The 20,260-nt window shown below is 37.9% G+C and overlaps 1 protein-coding gene across 1 annotated transcript in view; it reads left to right on the top strand.

Annotated features, from left to right (window-relative positions):
• Positions 1–20,260, top strand: part of LOC117236784 — a 35,523-nt gene that overhangs the window by 7,484 nt on the left and 7,779 nt on the right. The window contains exons 2-7 of the mRNA XM_033500039.1: positions 3,908–4,156; positions 4,787–5,507; positions 8,983–9,134; positions 10,965–11,202; positions 16,285–16,506; positions 17,739–17,934. Coding sequence (XP_033355930.1) covers positions 3,929–4,156; positions 4,787–5,507; positions 8,983–9,134; positions 10,965–11,202; positions 16,285–16,506; positions 17,739–17,934 — 1,757 coding nt within the window. The 5' untranslated portion in view covers positions 3,908–3,928. The remainder of the gene's footprint in view (positions 1–3,907; positions 4,157–4,786; positions 5,508–8,982; positions 9,135–10,964; positions 11,203–16,284; positions 16,507–17,738; positions 17,935–20,260) is intronic.

The raw sequence follows: 20,260 nt of genomic DNA, 5'->3' as shown, positions 1-20,260 counted from the left end.
CGATAATATATGAAGATTGCAGGAGGAAAAGCCGATAGGTAGAGTCCTGTTGATATATTTTCATCTTAATATCCCTTCATGAGTAAAAAGGGGTGTTCTGATACGACGTAATAAAGCTATAAATTCTTCTAAAGAAATCCAGCGAATTCTCGGCCTGCCGATTTCAACGTAATAAAAAGGCAAAGTAATCAATCGGCGGATTACATATCGCCTTCTAAATCCCAAGTCACTGCCGAGATATGAGATGTTTTTCAAGATATCGTATTACTTTCGATCCGTTAAAGGGAACTATCGCTAATTAAATTGAAATGGAACGAAAAGTCATTGAAATTTTAAGATTTCCACAGGCTAAGACACGATCGCGCGATTCGATTATCATTGGGCGTGGGACGCGTTGGAAAACTCATTATGATGATATATCGAGATAATCGATGTGGTTCGGTATAATAACGAGTTATCGGAACGATTAACAATTGGAATACACTGGTGGCGTTTGGTTAATTCATTTCCGACTAGGGAACGGCTTGCACAAAAATGTAATTGTATCGACCACGAGCGGCATGAATTTCATTCCTGCCCCGGCTGCAATTAACAGGTAACAGTTCACGTCATTCAACCGTAATACTTTCTGTGTACAATATTCCTACATTGTTTCATTTAGTAGTTGAATTATTATTGCCGGCAATATTTCATTCTTTGTATACTTTATTCCTCGGTAGTACTTCAAGCGTCCATTTTACGATTAATATCGCAGAATGTTCTTAATAATCTCAACGTTGAACACGAAAAGCAGCAAAAGTGCATTATTTCCTCTTATCGTGATCATCGTTACCTTTGTAAAACTATTACCTGCGGACACAGTATTTCGTTAACGAAGTAGGACGGTAGAGCGAACGAATGTAAGAATATGGAAAACGTACATGTGTGTATATAGTGATAAAGTAATCGATCGTGTTTAATCGATTAATATATTTCCAAGTCTGGCGTATATCATTTGCAGCGTAACGAAACAACGTTGCCGACGTGATTTCGTATTAACCTCAGCCATTTATCTTCGATCCAAGCTTATTAATTTTACATCGAAAAGTTTGATCAAAATCTAACAGAACTCAAAGTTTCATGTTTTCGTAGAAACATTTCAGTAGAGTTTTCTTTCTATTTACCCCAGGTAAACAGTTTCACCATCGCAAAATGCTAATTGATCGAAGAAGTCGCTTAATTCTATACCTCATTCTTAGTTAACAGGCTCAAAAAATTGCTCGAGAATTTGTTCCGCTCGCAGCAGCCAATAAAACGAACGATGTTCTAACGATTCGGTGAATCCAGTCACGTTCATGTGTTAACGACGATGGTCAGTATGAAACGAAGTGAAAAACACGTTGCTTCAGTCCATACAGAAACGTACTATTTTTCTCCCTTGTTTGTCGCTCCTTGAGAAATTATTGATCAACTCGTAATATTACAGAGTTTGTAAGTTACGAATCGGTGCTTATAGACTTCCTTTGTACAACTTTACAGTTTTACAATTTTACGCTAAATAAGATGATCAACTAACTTGTAATTTGTAAAATTTCGATACTCTTGAAATATTTTGTCAAGGTCAGCATTCTGAATAACTTTTTCCAATACGAAAAATAAGAAAAAGTTCATGGGAATGGTGATCTTGACACCGTATTTCAAGGCTATCGAAATCAGCCAAGAGATAACTATTCGACACCTGGACCCGAAACGATTATAATATTTTATGTGTAGATACAGTACTTGAATTAAATTTTACAGTTTGAAAGATTACTTCAGATTTTTTTTAAAGAATTTCAAATCACTTAAAAGTAGGTTCAATCCTTCCACTTAAAAATCGGAAAATATCGTAATAACATTTAGGTCTTTTAATTGTCTTCAATCCACAAGCTTTCTATGTATTTCGATTCGCGTTCAAGCAGTTCTACGGTAAATCACGTGCTGTCGAATGGATTGCTGTTCCACATTTCTTTTCTCATATTCGCGATACGATGCCATTTCGATTATATTTAAGAAAAGTTAGACGATTACGCAATGGCCGCACGCAATATTCATTCGATTTACATAAATTATTGCCGTTTCCCCTTCGAAAAAAAGCGTCGAGAACATTAATTACCAATGACCACGTATCCTCTGTCGAGCTTAATGCTAGCAGCGGCGGATTATTAAATATCCGATGACTGGCACGGAATGCAATTTTCTCGGATAAAAAGCTTCGCTCTCGGGTGTATCGCTTTATTACGACTTCGTAAGATCTGTCGAAGTGAACAAGTATACCAATCTGAAGAAGCAAAACGAATAAAAAGCGCTTTATGTTTATATCTTTGTAACTTTGAGTAGATTTAGTCTCAAGAAATACATTTATAGGATCCGACGTGTTTATGAGTCCACGAAGAACTTTTAAAATATATTATTTTCGATAGTTAGAATACGTAATTATAATTCACATAATATTATAGGGACCAGGGATTTATTAATTAAGGGGTCGAAAAGATAAACAAGGGAAGATTTTCAATAGAAACGAAAATCGTGTTTTTATTAATTTTGATATTTATCGGTTGAAAGAGCTTTTAGCGTTTGCCACCTTTAAAAAATGCATCGAAATAGTTGAATTTATCTGATCAGATTTAACCACCAATGTTGTCAAAATAATTAATTCACGATCTTTTATGGAAATTTTATGGATTTACAATGATACGCTTTGTATAGGGTGGACGCTGTTCTAGCGTTTCATCGTATACATCAAATTTACATACTTTTCTACAGGAAGATTATTTTTTTATTTTCCCACCGTCTGTTTCATTTATCGTTTCAATATCTCGATTCTCGATTGTGTTAAATTTCCAATTACAAACCGTACATTATCGTATCATTGACTACGTTTGGTAAAACGGAAGTGATTCAACGAACTCAATAACGTGAAAATTCAATTACAGTTCGTTTGATGGTTGAAGGATAGCTTTTATTAGATAAAGGACCTATTTCCTCCTGTTGATCGGTCACGTTTATGATTAATCGTTCGAATGGATCACTGCTCGCTTACCTATTGCTCGCGCTATTTCATGGAAATATTCGTCGCGATCACGAGCCAGCGAATCGAAACCGATGAGCGATGCAACGCGACGCGTACGTATCTGGGTCATCTTTATAAAAGCCGGTTTATTACGTACCTGGCGTGTTCTGTAGCTTGCGGGAAATTGATTCCATACTGTTGATTATCTTTTCCAGGCTAAGCGTATACCGAGGATCGTACGTTTCGTGTTCGTGGACACTTCGCATGCTGACCGAGTAAAAATATTCGATAAAAGAAGTAAAGTACGTTGATTAGCTTTCCGTTTCTCGACATTTCGTCAAATGGTCTCGTTTACCAGTACATTATGGGTCTTTACTATGCCTATCAGTCGAAAAAGACACGAAGTTCTCTGTTTACATGAAACTTCTTCGTAAAGTTTAATCGAAAAATTTAATAAAGCGAACGTGACTTGGCGAATAAGCAATACAGAAAATATTTATTAAGATCGATGTGAAGAAGTAAAAGAAATATATTTGACTCGATATGCGTTACAGCGTGCTATGTAAACCGTCGTTTCTCCTAAGTTTAAATTTCGCACGTCAATATCATCTATTAAATTTTGTCACATCGTCAATTATCGATCGCATTAAAGTTGAAAAAGTTTGTTGAAAAATATTCGGAGAAATTGTAAACGAAGAAATTATAACGACTCTTTTCTGAGAACTTTTTAATTCCAACACAGATAATTCCTGCAAATCTGGAATAATGAAATTATAATCAGTCGCTGGAAAAACAATCAGTAAAAATTGAATCAGTAGAAACTACTTTAATTAAATGTCATCGAATTAAAAAGATTTTTTTACCTTCGTTTTTCAGGGATGAGAAAATGCCTCTGTGATGTTGCATCGAAGCACATCATCGCGACGCTCTAGAGCATCGCGCAATATGACGAATTTTGGTCATACGTCGCCGATCGCCGGACCAAGAGGACGACGCGCTAGCGTGGCAACCGATAAACCTGTCGATTTGCCACCGACGAGTCTACGAGGAACTATGGAACGTCAACGCTCTCCACGGGGCAGTATCGTGCCCGATATTGCTTTATCAATGGGAAACGACATCGAGGTTGTTCATAATTGACAATTCTATCTATTTAGATTTATCCCCTCGCATCCTGTGAATTTGCGTGAACAATTAGACTCGTACGAGTCGTACGAGCGTGCTAATGATAAGACAAGCTGATGTATCGCACAATACGGAAGCTTCAAACACGAAGTGATCTGTAAATATTTCACGTACCTCGCATAGGTGAATTGGAGACGAGAAAGTAGAAAATCTAAATCGATACCGGCACACGACGAGTAACGCGTATCGACACTTAAATGTGACGGAGCATGGCTTCGAAACTTTCGAGAAATCCGCAAAACTTGTTGTGGAAAAAATTTATTCTTAGCGAGCTCGACGTGTGCCAATACTCGAACCATCTTTGGAAATAATTGTCAAACGACCTATCTTGTTCTACGTCACACTTGTCCCCCGCCTTGCAATGATTAATTGGTTTAAAAACGTGGTTGAGGTGAACGAAATTGAGGTGAAAAATAGAACATGGTTATATCGTAGTGTGTGTTCCACTCGAATCTCCTAGAACTTCTTGGCATCAGCGAAATTCCCCCATAGAGATTCGCCACGCTGATTATATTCTTACGATTTCCTTTTGCTTTCATCAATTTCGAGGATATACCCTTGACCTTTCAGCCCATCCACCACAAGCCCCTGCTGGAGCGGGATCAATATGGCGACACGCGGAACATGTTCACTCAGAAGATCAGTCGCAGCCCGCGAAATTCCCTGGTTCCGGACGATTATTACAGAAGTTCCCGTAACGGAGTTCGAAGTCCTCGGAACAGTTTGGTTCCAGATACCAACTTGGCACCTGACATGTTATACAGTTCGCGACATTCTTTGGTCCCGGAAGCTCCTTTGAGTCCCAGAAATTCCTTGGTACCGGACGTTACTCACAATAGAAGCCCGAGGAACAGTCTGATTCCTCTGAACGCTTCAAGGACGTCCCTGATGTCTGAAAATGGAAATCCTCCTTCTCGCAGTCCTCGACACTCTTTGATACCCAATTCTTCGAGAAGCCCCCGTGGAAGCATGACCAACATGGAACTGGTCGATCGTAGCCCGCAGAGAAGCCCGCGAGGTTCCATAGCGTCGGAGTGCTTGAATCAGAGTCCAAGAAACTCGATCATTCCATATGAGGTGAACAGATCCTCGCGAGGGAGCATTGGCATGAACGACGCGCCCAGAGGATCGATCGGTGCTAATGAGGAAGAGACGAGAAGCACACGGCGAGGTATCGATTCTGACACGATCGACAGAACTCCGAGGGGTAGCCTCAGTGGTTTGCAGGACAGAAGAGCCGCAAAGGCGGGCATGGTGGCGCACGATCCGAGAAGGGCCTCTGCCGATCAAGGTAAGAGTTTGTTTGTTCTAAGAGAATGCTAGAATGCTAATGCTAAAAGAGAATGCTGATCCGATTGGCGATGGGATACCGAAAATCGGACACGAAATTTTCTCTGTCTCTCTTAAAATAGGAAGTGAAAACTAATTATTTATAACTAGGTTTCTCTATCCAATGATAATTTCTACGTAATTTTGAAGTTGATAGTGTTAGATCAGTGACGGAAGTCTTCGTATAGTTTATAATAAAACTATTTTTATTGAAATAAAATTTTATCACGAAGTTAGTATATTTTGTGTCAAGACTAATTGAGAGTTACTTTAGAGCTACAATAAAACAAGCTTCTCACAAAATAACGATATGTACGGTTTGAAATAATAAGCCTATAGAAATTGTATTTTCTCTCTTCTTGTCTCAGTTTGAATATTTTTGCGAAGCAACACAGTTTCCTACAAAATAGCTATTGTCGCGTATGTTGATAAAGATATAATTTATTTCAACGGATATAGAGCTTCTATAGAATGTGCAAAAACTTCCGCGAATAAATGTGAACAAACAAAGTCCAATAAAATTTAATAGCATATAAAAGCGACGAGATTTTGTAATCTTCTAAATGCTCGACCATAATATCGTTAGCATCGCAGCTGCGTTTTTAATGTACGCGAATACGGCCATACTAAAGCTATACGGCATGTGCTTTGCTTGTATTTACGAACAAGAACAAGTGTTATAGGATTCAGTTTCATTCACGATATTTACCACTCCATGGAAACGAAAACCGTTATAACGCTTCAACGGCGTCATCGATATGGCGTTACATTCGATGAAATAATTAATCACGTTAATCCTCTCGATGCCGAGTTCTCTCGCTGTAGATCGACGTATGACGCTTTCCAGCAAACGTGATTGAATTACGTTCTCGCCGTATCCGGAGTCTTATGGCAATTCGATGCTCGTTACCCACTAATTTGACGCGACATCTCAAGAGGGCCGTAAATTTTATTCGTTTTGCCGAGCAGTTTCATAGATCGTTGATTCCGCCGCGTCGTAATCGAAGTACAGACAAGCGAATCTGATCACACGTTGATTAACAGGGATTGATATCAAATTTTCAAGTATATAAACTGATGCAAGTGATATTACAAATTTAACATCGAGGATCAAGACGAGGATGAGCAACACTCAGGACGATCATTCCTCTAAAAATAGGATCTCTTGATAAGCTAATAATCCTATCTGATCGTCGGAGTTATTATAGCCGAGTGTAGTATGGATAATGATAGGAGCGAGTTAACATCGTGACACTTCGTCGCTTTTCACGCAACCGCATTAATCTAGCTGAGCAAATCTTGTAAATGTGTACGTAACACACCAGGACAACGGAACACGGTTTAGAACCGAATAGGCATCGTGTGAAACTGAAGACAAAGTCATCGTTGAGATGGTTGGTCTATGAATACTATGATACGATTTGTGTAGTTTGATATGAGCACTGAAAATAGTTACACGGAATAATAATACGAAATAACGTAGTGACCTAATTTTTGTTGATCATGTGGCATTATGAATCGGTGCTGTTAAAAAGTTTACGATCGCGTATTATTTTCGGTAAACATACGTATACTGTCGGTTAAAAGAACAAACTAATTAAAGAAAATAAATTTTTCCATTATTTAGCAACGATACATTTCTTTCCTTTATAGTCTTGGTTTTCAGGCTCCTTGGCAAAATATGTATCGTTCATGCGTATTGCTCGTTATTAAAAAAGAAATGGAACTCTTACGTTGAATCGTTCTATCGTCCTTGCTAGAGAGAAAAACTTTATAAGAAAAAGCTATGGCACTTGCCGGCGACGCAATAAATAATGTATCGAACAAAAGTAATTTGCTTTGAAATAACCTTAGGAAACAGCGAATTATCGATGCGTTAAAGATTACGCGCTATTATTGATTATCTCTGAGACACTACGTGGAACTCTACTTCCATAAATTCTGGCCAATCGTAAAATAAAAACGTGTACGATTTATTGGCATGGAAAGAACAAGCTCACAAAGAAAATTAATAACTGGTTTCTGTCGTGCGACCAATGTCGAGGATAAAAGGAGTTGAACCGTTTAAAACGAAATTGTTCGTGTTTTTTAAACTGTTCTGTCTGAACCCGATTTATACCGATTACTCCATAGTTTCTGTAAATACACTGTTTACAATAAAGAACATAAGATTGATCGTTAGTTTGTTTATCTAAGGAATAACTATTCATTGGTTTTAAAAATGCAATGATCTTCGAATTTACGTTTAACTGACAATTGCAAAGATTGAAAGCTAGTTCTAATTATTTCTCTTTTAACTTTCAAGTTTAACTTAACAGTTGTCAAGACTGGTAGTTAGTTCACTAAAAATCTACATGATCACAAATTACTATTGATGTAAAATGTTGGATGCTTAAACTTTATAAATAATCCTTGAGAAAACTAACTATCTTTTCACTAATTCTTTCCGGTAAAAACGTGAAAAAAACATTGGTTTTTTTTCAAGTAAAAAGTTTTAAACACAGTTAATTATACGAGACTTTTATTGAAATCTCGGTTCCCTGCAGATAATTATTTTAAAAATGCCAGTAAAATCTCATACATGTTTTATTTGTTACTTATTTGTCTGGTAACTTTTGTAGCAACACCAGTATGTGCTCTGCCATACCGGAAACTTGTTACGATTCGCAGAGGAAATGAAAAAGTATGTGGACGAAATTATTACCAAATAATTCCCACTTCTGTAGAATCAACCATATCATTCTATGGCCCATAAATTCATTCGCGTTTCACTTCGTATTGAACGTAAATTATAATATTTGCCTATCTCCTATGTATCATGGATCGTACAATAGCTCACGACTTTCCGGTTGCATATAAAAATGTTCTTGTTGTTAATATAAAATATAAAGATTTATTGGACAACAGACATTATTTCATCGCAATAACGCCAAAGGTCACGCCGTAAATTTAACAAAAATGGCTCTCCCAGATCCTGGATGGAAAGCTCTGTTGTAGTATCCGCCTTACTCATCGGACTTTACTTCGATGAATTACCATCTTCCTCGTTCTCCTCGAAATGCTTTAGCTGGAGCTTCCTCCCACAACATTGTAAAATTGCGAAATCTACTCAAAAATTCATTTGCGTTAAAACCAACGGAATCGCTGAAGCAAAGAATACAGAAACCTTCACAATGTTAGGGGAAAAGGTTGCAAATAATGATAGAAAATACATGGTTCGTTAAATCGTATCAAACGATTGTGAAAAAACTGAAAATCTTGCATTCGTGAAAGCCATAAATTTATGGACTAGCCTAATATCAATACGCTAGATATTAAGACAATATTTTGAAAGTATATGTACATATCAATGACGCTTCTTTGACCGTTACTTAATTCTTATCTAAAAGAAACTTGTGGTATCAGTGACAAAAATTTTGTTTTTTACGTTTCCGCAGGTGTATACGAGAATCGAAATTCATCTCCATCTCGGCAAAAGGAGGCAAACTCGGGCAGCGCCAAATCTCGCGGAAGTACGGTTCAGATCTCTCTAGGATATGGCCCAAATACCTTCGAAGACTCTAGACGAGCCAGCAGCTCTGTATCGCAGGTACGATATTTTTCATTCACCTTTGACACAGAGGCAGAGTTCAACATTTATTATCCGGGATATTCGATAACAAAAACAAAAGGGGACGCCACCAAAAAGTTTTCCCCTTGTACACTATAAGCCAGTACCCTCGTTCTTGAAAGCCTTAAAACCTCTTGTATCCTCTTAAGAAAATTTCGTTAGGCAAAGTACAAGCCAACACTACAATTCCTTGAAAGCATCCTACGGATTCATTTCCGAAGGGTATTTTTATTCGTATCTCATATCCTAACAAAACAAACTTTTTCAGCGAAATTTTACATTTTTTCATCCAGGTTTTACCATGGTGAAACATCGTTACGCGAACGCAGAATTTTTCACACGCTCTAGGATTATTTCCCTCTATTTTTTCGAGGTGTATTCGTCGAACAAAGTATCGACCGAGCCTGTATACTCGAATAAAATACTCCACGCGATGATTAGTTCACAATTGTCTAAAACTTTTTTTTTTCGACGCGTCGTCAACGCTGTTATCGAATTTTGTTAGCGAGGACGATGTATATGGTCAGAGTTTGACGCCCAGCGATGACACGTTTGATACGTTTGACAATTTCATCATGAAATACGGTCGCGTGTTTTTCATCTCGTCGCGTAGTCTGCGACCTTGCATCCACCATCGTGTCGGCTTAAAATCTTTATGATATAACGAACTGCCCTGTGGTCATGTGTAGAAACAATCCCCCTCCCGGGAGGATCAAAGAAATGGCTGGATCGTAAAAAGCAGCCAAGTTCCAGACGGTCTATCCGGTTGGATCGAAACGACCGCTTTACAGCCACGAATTCGCGCGATCATCCTAAGATTCAGACTCATTCGAGTAAACTGAAACGAGAAGGTGACCCTACAGATATTTTCTGACCTCTGGATATTTGAAACCACGAGCCATACCTTGGTGTCTCTGTTTATTTTTCAAAGTGTACGAGAACGACATACCAAAGTTGAAATGGTCGGTGTTCATATTTTAAAATCACCTTTCCACTTGGCCTTTTCGACGGCAATGGCGATTATCATTTATATCTTCTTTCCAAACAAAAATGCATCGATAGTCTCGGTTCAGCTCGTATAATCACGAAGACGAGGCACATGAATTTTGATTATTCGTCGGAAGAGTCACATTTACAAATTGTATCATTTACAATTGTAAATGTGTAATTGTTTAACCGAGAAGAAAGGCAACAGGATATATATGGAATAATTATGTATCGAACAGGATATATATAGTGGTCGATATTTACCATTCACACGCAATTATTACTACACAAAGCTGTCGAACGTAGGCCGTGTCCAATAGAAACATTACCTCAATGTTTCGTCAGCATTGTAGCTATATTTTTCACAGATTAATTATTCAAACGACACGCTGAAACTGCCGTATATAAAATATTCTATACATGTATATCATTCATCATGGAACAATGACTATTAATTAGAATCAGTCTAATAACTGCGTAAACTAGAGAGCCTCTAGATATTCGCCACATATACATATGTGTATCAATTCTACTATAATTCGACGATCACAGACATTGACTTCCTCCAGCTTCAAGTTAGAAGCTTGTGGCTTATCTATCGTCCTACGCTCGAGTTTGCGTTTTGCGACCTGAAATCATCGCAAATCATTTCGATTCTTTTCCATTTGACGAGCTTCGAAACTTAATAACTCGCCAAACTTCGATATTCATGTTAAATAGCTTCTCGTGGAGTAGCTCTTAATATAATTAGTTAACGACGTATACGATAACTAGTACGGTAATTAGAAGGCAATTAACGTGAATGTTTCTGTTGATGTTCAGTTTTCAGGCGATGAGTCGCGACGGCTTTTCACCAGCAGCGCCAAAGTGCCGGAGAACACAATGGAGAACAGGAACCTCACCTACGGTTCCGTGGTGTTTCAATTGAAGGACGCGAATCTCGAAGCGAACAACATCTGCGACTTTGTGTTTCGAGGGCTGAAGGTTGTCTGCAGAACCAGGGTGGTTACTGTTTGCCTGATGTGCTTGTCCCCTGTCCCGGTTCTTATGTTTATTTACGGTAAGTGAAGGGAATTGAATGGTCGCTTTTACCGCATTCGCAATCGGACTTCTACTTCGTATGTATGTATTTTGCAAGTAAAGACCACAGGAGAAGATATAATAAAATTTTTGTCGATTTTCTGTCTTATATGTCGCTCGGTGGTTAAATTGGAATATTTCAACGTGAAATGGTTGAAAAAGCAATTAACCTGAGAGATTCGAAAATGTTCACCTTTTAAGAATAGGTAATAGATCCATTGTGTTTCGTAAGAAACAAATCACATTAGTTCAGTTATTGGGTTAGTGTAAGTTTATTCATATTAATTTGCTAATGTTGATAATTATTTACGACGCGGACGATGTCACCAATTTCAATGATCTTGAAATATATTCAAAGAGCTTCAGTTCGATTTTTGTTACGATTAGCCCTCATTCTGGCTACATCTCACGGCACCCGTACTTTTATATAATCCAATCTAATCCATTTACGATAATCATTTTCAACTCATACAGGAAAGAAAAATCAATTTGTTAGGTTTGCTATAGATAATTATTTGCTGCTGTGAAATAAGCTAAGGAATTAAATAATAAAACAGATGCAATTTGTATTAAGCTTTATATTGTGTTGTTGTTATTCGAAATTGAAAGCACTTCAGCCTTCATTTCCAAGATATTGGAAAAAGCGATTATTCGATCATCAAAATCATGCTATCGTCGAAATGGAAACTTTTACGAATATCACGGAAACTAACGCCAGGACGACGAAAATCGATGATGTTGTCCGCTTTGTAAATAATTACCGTAATATTATTAATATTCTGTCAGAAATACATATTTAGTCTCAAACGCAAAGTTAATTTTAATGTACAATTGGCTGACAACCTATCGAATTAAAAAATTCTGTTTTGTAAAATACAGGAAATCTGATTTATCACGTTTTTCATCCGTGGTCTGTAATTGCAATATACTTTTAACCGGGGGAAACTTTAATTCGATTTCCAGATATTAGAGTGCTTCAGATATTTTAAAACGTCATCGTTCATTTAATTTCTGAATGACATTAATTTCTCGTCGAAATATTCACATGATTAGATGTGTTTTAATAGAAGTAAATCCACTTGACGGTAATAGCATAGCATGGATACTCTTCTGTACCGTGTCAATAGCAGCGTGAACGTTTTACTAATCAGATGACGATCGAATAGCGTTTGTATGTGCCTCGTATATTGATAACGAGGCATTTATCACTGGTAACGCGTCGATAACGATATAACGTACACGATGGACAACTGGTTGATAAAGTTACTTTGAAAATATTGATTTTTGTTCAGCGTTAGTGTCACCATAATGCTCATCATAATATATGAAATTTACATTCGTGTTTTCTTAACGTATTCGTTGCCACGGTAGATTGGAACAAAACGTCTACCTTAAATCGTATTTTATTTATACATAGTTAGGAACACGAGTATTGTCACGCTCTTTAAAACAGAATAGTCTTTTTAAAGTTGGCCCAAGCGACTCGAACTTCTTTTAGAAATCTAAGGGATATTAATTTATTAGATGACGTGCAATAAAAAATGTTTAATAAAATAAAAAATAAATAAAAAATAGCAGTTGGTCGGAATCGCGAAAAAAGTAGCAAAGGTCACTTTCAACTTTTTTATCCGAACCTATAATGAAAATTTAAATAGTACGCTTTGTAGACGTTAATTCTATGTTGGTATTAATTATATACGTGAAAATTTTCATCGAAATCGGTTGATAAAAAAACAAGTTACAGGTATCGAAGAACGAGTTATAGGTCGAAAGTCATAGAAAATTGAGATTTTCATCAGTGTTAACTGTTTGCAGCTGATAACAAGGTTAATCGTTTTCGATGAAATTCTCAGCATGCTTATGACTGACATATCCAGGAAACGTGTTGTTTATAAATTTTCATTACAGGATCAGATGAAAAGGTTGTAAAAAGTGACCTTTACTATCTTTTTCGCGATACCGGTCAACTGCAATTTTCCCAAAATTTTTGTTACGCGTTATGTAATAAATTAAATCCTTCTAACTTCTCAAAAATAGTCAACTCGTTTGATCCAATTTTTAAAAAATTATTCTGTTTTAAAGAGTGTGTCAATGTTTATTCTAAACAATGAATGTTCGAGAATTATCTTTTTCCTCCTCTTTAGTTATTTCCCCACTTCAAAATTATATCTAAATTAACATCGTGTACATGTATGATGCTGGTGGCGAACGTGTTAATTATTAAGTACACAATAAATAACATCGATGCGTGGACAACTGAACGAACGTTGTTGTTTTGGTGTCGCGTTATCGAATGGCCGGTAGTTATGAATATGTCAATGTTGATCTAGTACTATACATATATTTATACTGTTAGTTGGATGACAAAATAATATTTCGAACTGTATAATATTTGCATTACTTTTCTTATGAATTGTCAACAAATAGTTTGCTACGAAGTTGTAAGAAATAGCACGAGATAGTAGTACCATGTACAAAGCATCAATCTACGAACACCTAACAGACCGCTTCGTGTTCACGTCGAATCAATACTCGGCTTATCAATAAATTAGTTGCGAAACTCGGAGAGCTGTCGTTACTTGTAACGTTATCACCAATCCTGGTTTCCACATCCATTAGTTTGAAAAGAGTTAACTTGACAACTAACTTGTCCATAGTACGGTAAAAATCCCACGAGATTATCTTTGTTGTTCGTATCGAGGTGAAGCTTCGTAATTAACAAATAGTAGCAACTTCATTTTACGACAGCCGCAATATAAATTAAGAAAAACGATTTAGTCTGTCAGTAATATCCCTGCGAAGTTTTATTTAAGTTTAGTACTTTCAGTTTTCATATCGAAAGTATATCTCACGTTACGATCCGTTGACATGCACGAAGGGTTTTCCTCTTTTCTAAAAGCCTCTCGATTCCTAAGCCGATCATATCAAAATATATGCAACAATGCGTAAAACACACGTTTCAATTTGCATACGATTGGACGTTAATACGATGCAGGAAATGTACCGGTGATGTCGAAGCAGCTCGTTAATCTTATTTCTCTGATAGGTCGCGATTATCGTATTAACGCGATTCCGTATAATTTACCGGTATAGCACGACCCAATCTACTCCAAACGATGCGACACGATAAAGAACGAGACTCGACAAATCTTAGAAAACATCGAAACATTTCAGTTCGTCGATCGTTAACTATCTCGTTAAACTATCTTCTAACATTTACATTTACCTACCTACAAGTCATTACAACTTACTATTATATCCACAGTTCAGATATTAAAATTAATTAACAGGCCGTTGAAAAAGTCCTGGCTTCTCAAGTAAGAGGAACGCGAATATCAGATATACCAGCCTCGAAGGTGAATAATAGAAACTCGGCCGGTTAGATTCAAATCTGCAGCGAAACGTGGGTAAAGATGCAGATACTGACGGCTCTTGCCGCGCCGCCGCGCCGCCGCGTCGCACCGTCACGAAACAGCATTTTACGGATCGAAGCACGTTCTCGAGGTCCTGAGCCGAGACTCGGTGAAACGCGGGCATCGGTTCCAAGCTAATTGACCCTGCCTGGTTTACGACACGCAAGCTCGCGCGCTACTTATGACATGCGAAACAACACCGCCAGCGAGTTTCCCTCGCGGACTATGAATTCGCGCGAGTCGCCCAGGACAGCGCGTTCACCTCTTCTTCGAGTTATAGAACGTTCTTCGAATCGATAAAGAGTACGCGGTCGGAGAAACGGGAATTACCAACATCGATGAACCTTCCAACCGCGTGAATTCCAGAAAATTTAACAGCGCAGCGGGATAAATGAAATCTACGGTGTTTACTTATTTCACTTGTATCTATGAATAACACTCGTCGCTAATCAGTTAGTATTAGACTCTGCAGTAGTATAACTGTTACTGAATAACTAAGGAAATTTTACTCTGCGGATATTACACAAGGTTGAGAAAAGAGCTGTTTCTTCGTCCAGTTGACGCGTTGAATACAAGGCAATTTTACGTGTTTTGCCCGCTGCATCAGGGTACTTATCTCAGTATGGCGTATTGTTAAATGCAGTTACAGTGGAGGAACAATATTGTTTAATGCCAGAGCTACCAAACCAAAATAAACGGATCAGAGTGTTTGTTTTTGTAATTACTAAAAACATGCATGTGCTTCGGGAAAAACTAATGACTCTTATCGTGAACTTAATTAGGACTTAAAATATGATTATATACACTTGTTTGTTTTTATCATATCACTTTGATTCTAAATATTTATGCTTGGTATAGCGAGGTATATTTTTTGTTGTTCTAAAATTAGCCTCATGATGCGTGTAATATTTTATTGTAATATTCAAAACATTACAAATTTTACGAATATGATCGTTTCATTAATTTATATATATTTTTACTATTATATTATTTACTATTTATATTACTATTGACCATCAACGAAATTATTGTCCGCTCTAGTGTCAGTCGCCGAGAATCTTCGCAATATTCGACATCGACGTGTTGATAATATCAAATGATCGATTTGTCTGACTCGATGCAAAGAATCCAAATTCAGGCAAGAATACAAGAAAAAGTTGATCGGTTCTATCAGGTTTAACCGCATGATTTCCAAAAAATTCAGAAAATCCTAAACCTCGATCTTCTTCTGATGTATTCTGATATTAAAATTACGAGGAAATTATTTCGGAAAACGTAGAATTTGCCTTGTAAATGGTTGACACGTTGTTCCGAGGTTCTTTGAAGATTAGTGATAAATAATCGTAGGTCGCGAAGGGGCAAGGGAGTAATAATCAGGCGTGTAAGAGTCGCATGCCAAGTTATCCTTAGTTAAGTATCGAAATAGGACGCGACACAGTGAGCAGAAGTCAGGCAACGTCATTACCATTACATTATTCAACGCAGTCAGCGCGAAAACTTTTTGATATCGATCCAAGCGATATATTTGCTCGTTCGACTGTAAATGAACACGAAAACAAAAACGATTATACTGGAGCGTGCGTGCCGCTAGAAAGGAAACGTCGGAAATTCGTTCCTCTTTCGTACAACTCGTCCTGATTTTGTTTCAGGTTTGAGTTTCTCGAAAGAATGTCCCAGAGAGCGAAGGATACCCATATACATGGTGATTGGTGGAACATTCGGAAGCATGCTTATGCCGTTGCTTATCTACTCGCAGATACGTTCAAGGAGGCCAGAAATGCTCTCGGTTCCGTCGACCAGATCGCAAATTTCTTTCAGGAAATTGATCATCATCGTCTTATCATGCTTCTTACTGGGGTGGTTCGTGATGGGTAAGTCGAAGGAAAATTCGAGATTCTATAATGCAAGAGCGAGAAATACGAAAGTTCTTTATTACTGCCATCCAGGTAACAGTTATCCCGTGAGAGTTTGTTTCTTGCGAGAAATACATCGTTCACGTGACTCGGTTTAATTGTTCTCGTATGTTAATGCTTTTGTCACGAGCGTCGAGTCGCAAGCTTTAATCCTCCAAATGCCACAGTTCTGGATACAATATGAGCATAATCTCTGTCATTCTGGATACATAACAACAGGTTTCACGAGTTTTTGTTAGAATACATGTAAAATATTTGTTTTCTTATTTTCCTCGAGGATTACAGGATTTTTATTATATCTCGTTATTTTAGTCGGTAACGGAAAAATGTAACGTTACAATGAGAGAATGAACGAGATAATACGAATAATGGTATGGCAGTACAAATAACATTCAAATATTACTACTGTATCAGTGCTCACGTAATATTCAACGGGAGACGATGTTATTAGGTTTCGAATGCATATGAAGCCTTGAATGGACGAAAATGCAGGAATACGTTACGTTTAATTGCGTTTAATTACGAATTAACGTATTGAAATAGATATTTTAGTAAACTACGCGTTCGAAACCTATGATTCGTGTTCGAAATAAAATTTCTATCCTTCGTGGGCGACTTAATTTTGAATGACGAAAAAGAACGCTGTAAATTATAAAGAATTTAAGTGTCGAGGTACTCGATCCCCGAATACTCGCATCGCACAGAACGTGTTTTTGAACGGCTCGAAACAATGCGAACAAAAGCGATCGATTGCGTTCTGCCGCCGGGTAATTGCTAGACGTCGGTGGTAAACTGCACCGATGCAACCTAATTTTCGTTTCGTGATCGCGTTATAAAGCATGCTGTACGTTTACAGACGCAATTGCGTCCGTTTAAAAACAGTAACGAGTTCAAAGTTTTACACCCCTTCTGTTCTCTCGTGTTCGCGACCAGGTCGTTGCTGTTGCTTCAAGCGTAACACGAGCTCGCTCGTTACCGCTTACACGAAACTTTTTACCGTTGTGAAAGTTTTCGCAAATCGTGGTTCGAACCTTACTTCCACGAACAAACTTGCAGTTTAATTTTGTAAAAACTTGCTCGCCATGAAGCAGATTTTTAAATTCTATTTATGATCCAGTTAGACATTTTCTAACATGCATTTTCAAACGACTCTTCCCCCTACGAGCTGCTTGATCTTCTTTGTGTTACAGGAAATTACTGGATACTTCACATCATGTGGCCACCGTACACGTACATTATACACACTCCGAATGATCACTGTCACAGAACTCTTTATCTGTTTTCCTTGGCACATCTGGGCGTGATATATATCACTTTCGGAATCATACTGCTCGTGATAACCGTACTGGCGTCTTTCAGAATCCTAGCGTGTCCGTTGCTAGAAAGGTAAGCCTTGGTCAATCGTAAATCGCCAAATCGATCGAATCGAAGCGTTCGATACGCCGCCCGCTAATTCCTCCTCAATCGCGACCCGATCTGCCGTACACGCTGGTCTAAACGTGGAATTACCACATTGTAGAATTCGGTCGATGAGATTGCTATTTGATCATGCGTTAAATCACCATGTTGTACATTCCTTGCTGCGAATTTGCGTATACGAAGCGAAAAAAAGAAAGGAAATCTATTCGAAGGTGGCGAGATAGATAGTAATACCGGTTCCTCCCTCTGTTTTCTTTATGGTTCGTTTGGTTCCAACTATTCCCTGGAACGAAAGTTCAAGGGTTATAAAGTAGTATCGCTTCACCGATATCGATACTCCAGCACGCTCTTTGTCATAGAAAGTGATCGTTTCTTACAAGCACGGCCCATTGAAATGTATAATCGAATTAAGCGTAAACAGAGACCGATACCACAGTCCCTATCGATTTACCTTCTGGTTAACCGAAAGTTTTATTCAAATTAGACAGAACCAGAACGTATCTACATCCACGCGATTCTCCTATCCCTTCTCCATTATCCCAGAGCACGGAGCTCTTGAGCCAAACTTTAGACAGCACCGTTCGAATAATCTGGATCGTTGCAGACAGCCTGGCAAGACGTCGACGAACTTCTTGCCCCTCATGTAGCGCAAGGTATTCTAGGGTATCGGGTCAGCGTGAGTCGAGCGCGGGTGTTCCGCATGCGACGCGAAAGTCAAATATTCTATACCCGGAAAGCAATCAGCCTCTGTACGTATACGTACACTTACACGCTAACTAGATGTACGTGCAAAATAGTAGGTCAACGAATTTGGTCGCGTGTCAGCGCGGCAACCTCATAAATACCCGAGGAGGCCGCGAAACCAGAAACGAACGGTGTCGTTGCAACGCGTCGATGAACCAACCGTTTCCCGTTTTGCGTGCAGCGGAAAACCGCCGGTTTTTTGCTCTTCTTGTTTCCTCCTGTCTTAGTGTTAAACGGAGGTTCGCGTGACCACAGACATCGACAGAGAAAGAATTACACGACACGCATACCGAGCATTGTGCGCCAGTTGACCGGGTCGCCGCGTTTCCTCCCGGATCGATCTCGACGCGCGACGATATATTCAGATTGTTCAGGCAGTGTTATGCTTCAGTTTTCCAGCCTGAGCACCAGGAAAACTCGCTGGTGATTCAAGGTTACAGTAGAACTCCATCTATTCGAATCCGTCGGCAGACAGATATCCAGTTCCATGAAAAGTTAGTATTTTTGTCAGTAGATTTATTTTACTCAGTTATAATCGTGATATAACCGGTTCTTTTTTTTTTTGGGTTGATACATATTTTAGAGGTTGGTAATTTTATTGGATTTTCGAAGTACGAAACTAGAAATTTCTGAAATTGAGGAAGATACAAGAGACGCGTAGTTTCATATATGATGCGTTGTACTACTTGTTATTATTAAGTGGGATAAATACAAGAAATTCTACCTTCAAATTTTTCTCAAAATTCGCTACAAATTAATCGATGATTTACATTATATACGACTCTAGTGGAGTTCATACGTATAACAGAATTATGATTTCTTTCATATAATAGAAATTCACAGTCGCATAGATTCGCATTCACATAGATAAACAAATTCGATCAGCTCGATTTAATTTAATATTAGTTCAAATTTCGTTCCAGTAAATGGAATTTCTCGCAGACGTAACGAATCTTAACACTTCGGTAGATGGAGAAATATTTATGTAGAAATTTTCTAGAATATAAGCAGAAGTGGGAACAATGGAACATTTGTGACAATAGTAGACGATAGTAGGATCGTTCGATCGAGACTGCTTGAAGTAATCCGTCTTATAGATGCCGGATAGTGTTCTAAAAGGTCGACGTCGCGTGATCTACAGCACGGATACTTACGACACAAACCTACTGTAACAAGATCGTCCATCCATCGAGAAATGAATCTTGGAAATTGTACGAAATATTACACATCGACTTTTACGAAACATCGTTCTTTATGCCACCACTGCTAAACAAATGGCAGTAAAATAGTATATTGGTAATATTTGACTAATATTATATTATTTTACTACTTTTATTTTATTTTAGTAATATTTCAAAATTCAAATATTTTCCATTTCTCTAAACGTTCGCGATATTTCGCGAATATAAACTGCCGAGTTAACACTATGACAGAAGATATTATATTAAACACATGGTGCCAACATTTCGACTGTGCATTTGGTACCTACGAGAAAGAATTTTTCATTGAAATCGATGCGTAACATTTTCTACAAAATTTCAAGTTCCAA

Source organism: Bombus vosnesenskii, unplaced genomic scaffold (genome assembly GCF_011952255.1).
Source record: "Bombus vosnesenskii isolate JDL3184/JDL3185 unplaced genomic scaffold, Bvos_JDL3184-5_v1.1 scf7180000013352, whole genome shotgun sequence".
NCBI classification, from domain to species: domain Eukaryota; kingdom Metazoa; phylum Arthropoda; class Insecta; order Hymenoptera; family Apidae; genus Bombus; species Bombus vosnesenskii.
The sequence above is the reverse complement of the archived record's forward strand: the minus strand, read 5'-3'. Positions and strand labels throughout refer to the sequence as shown.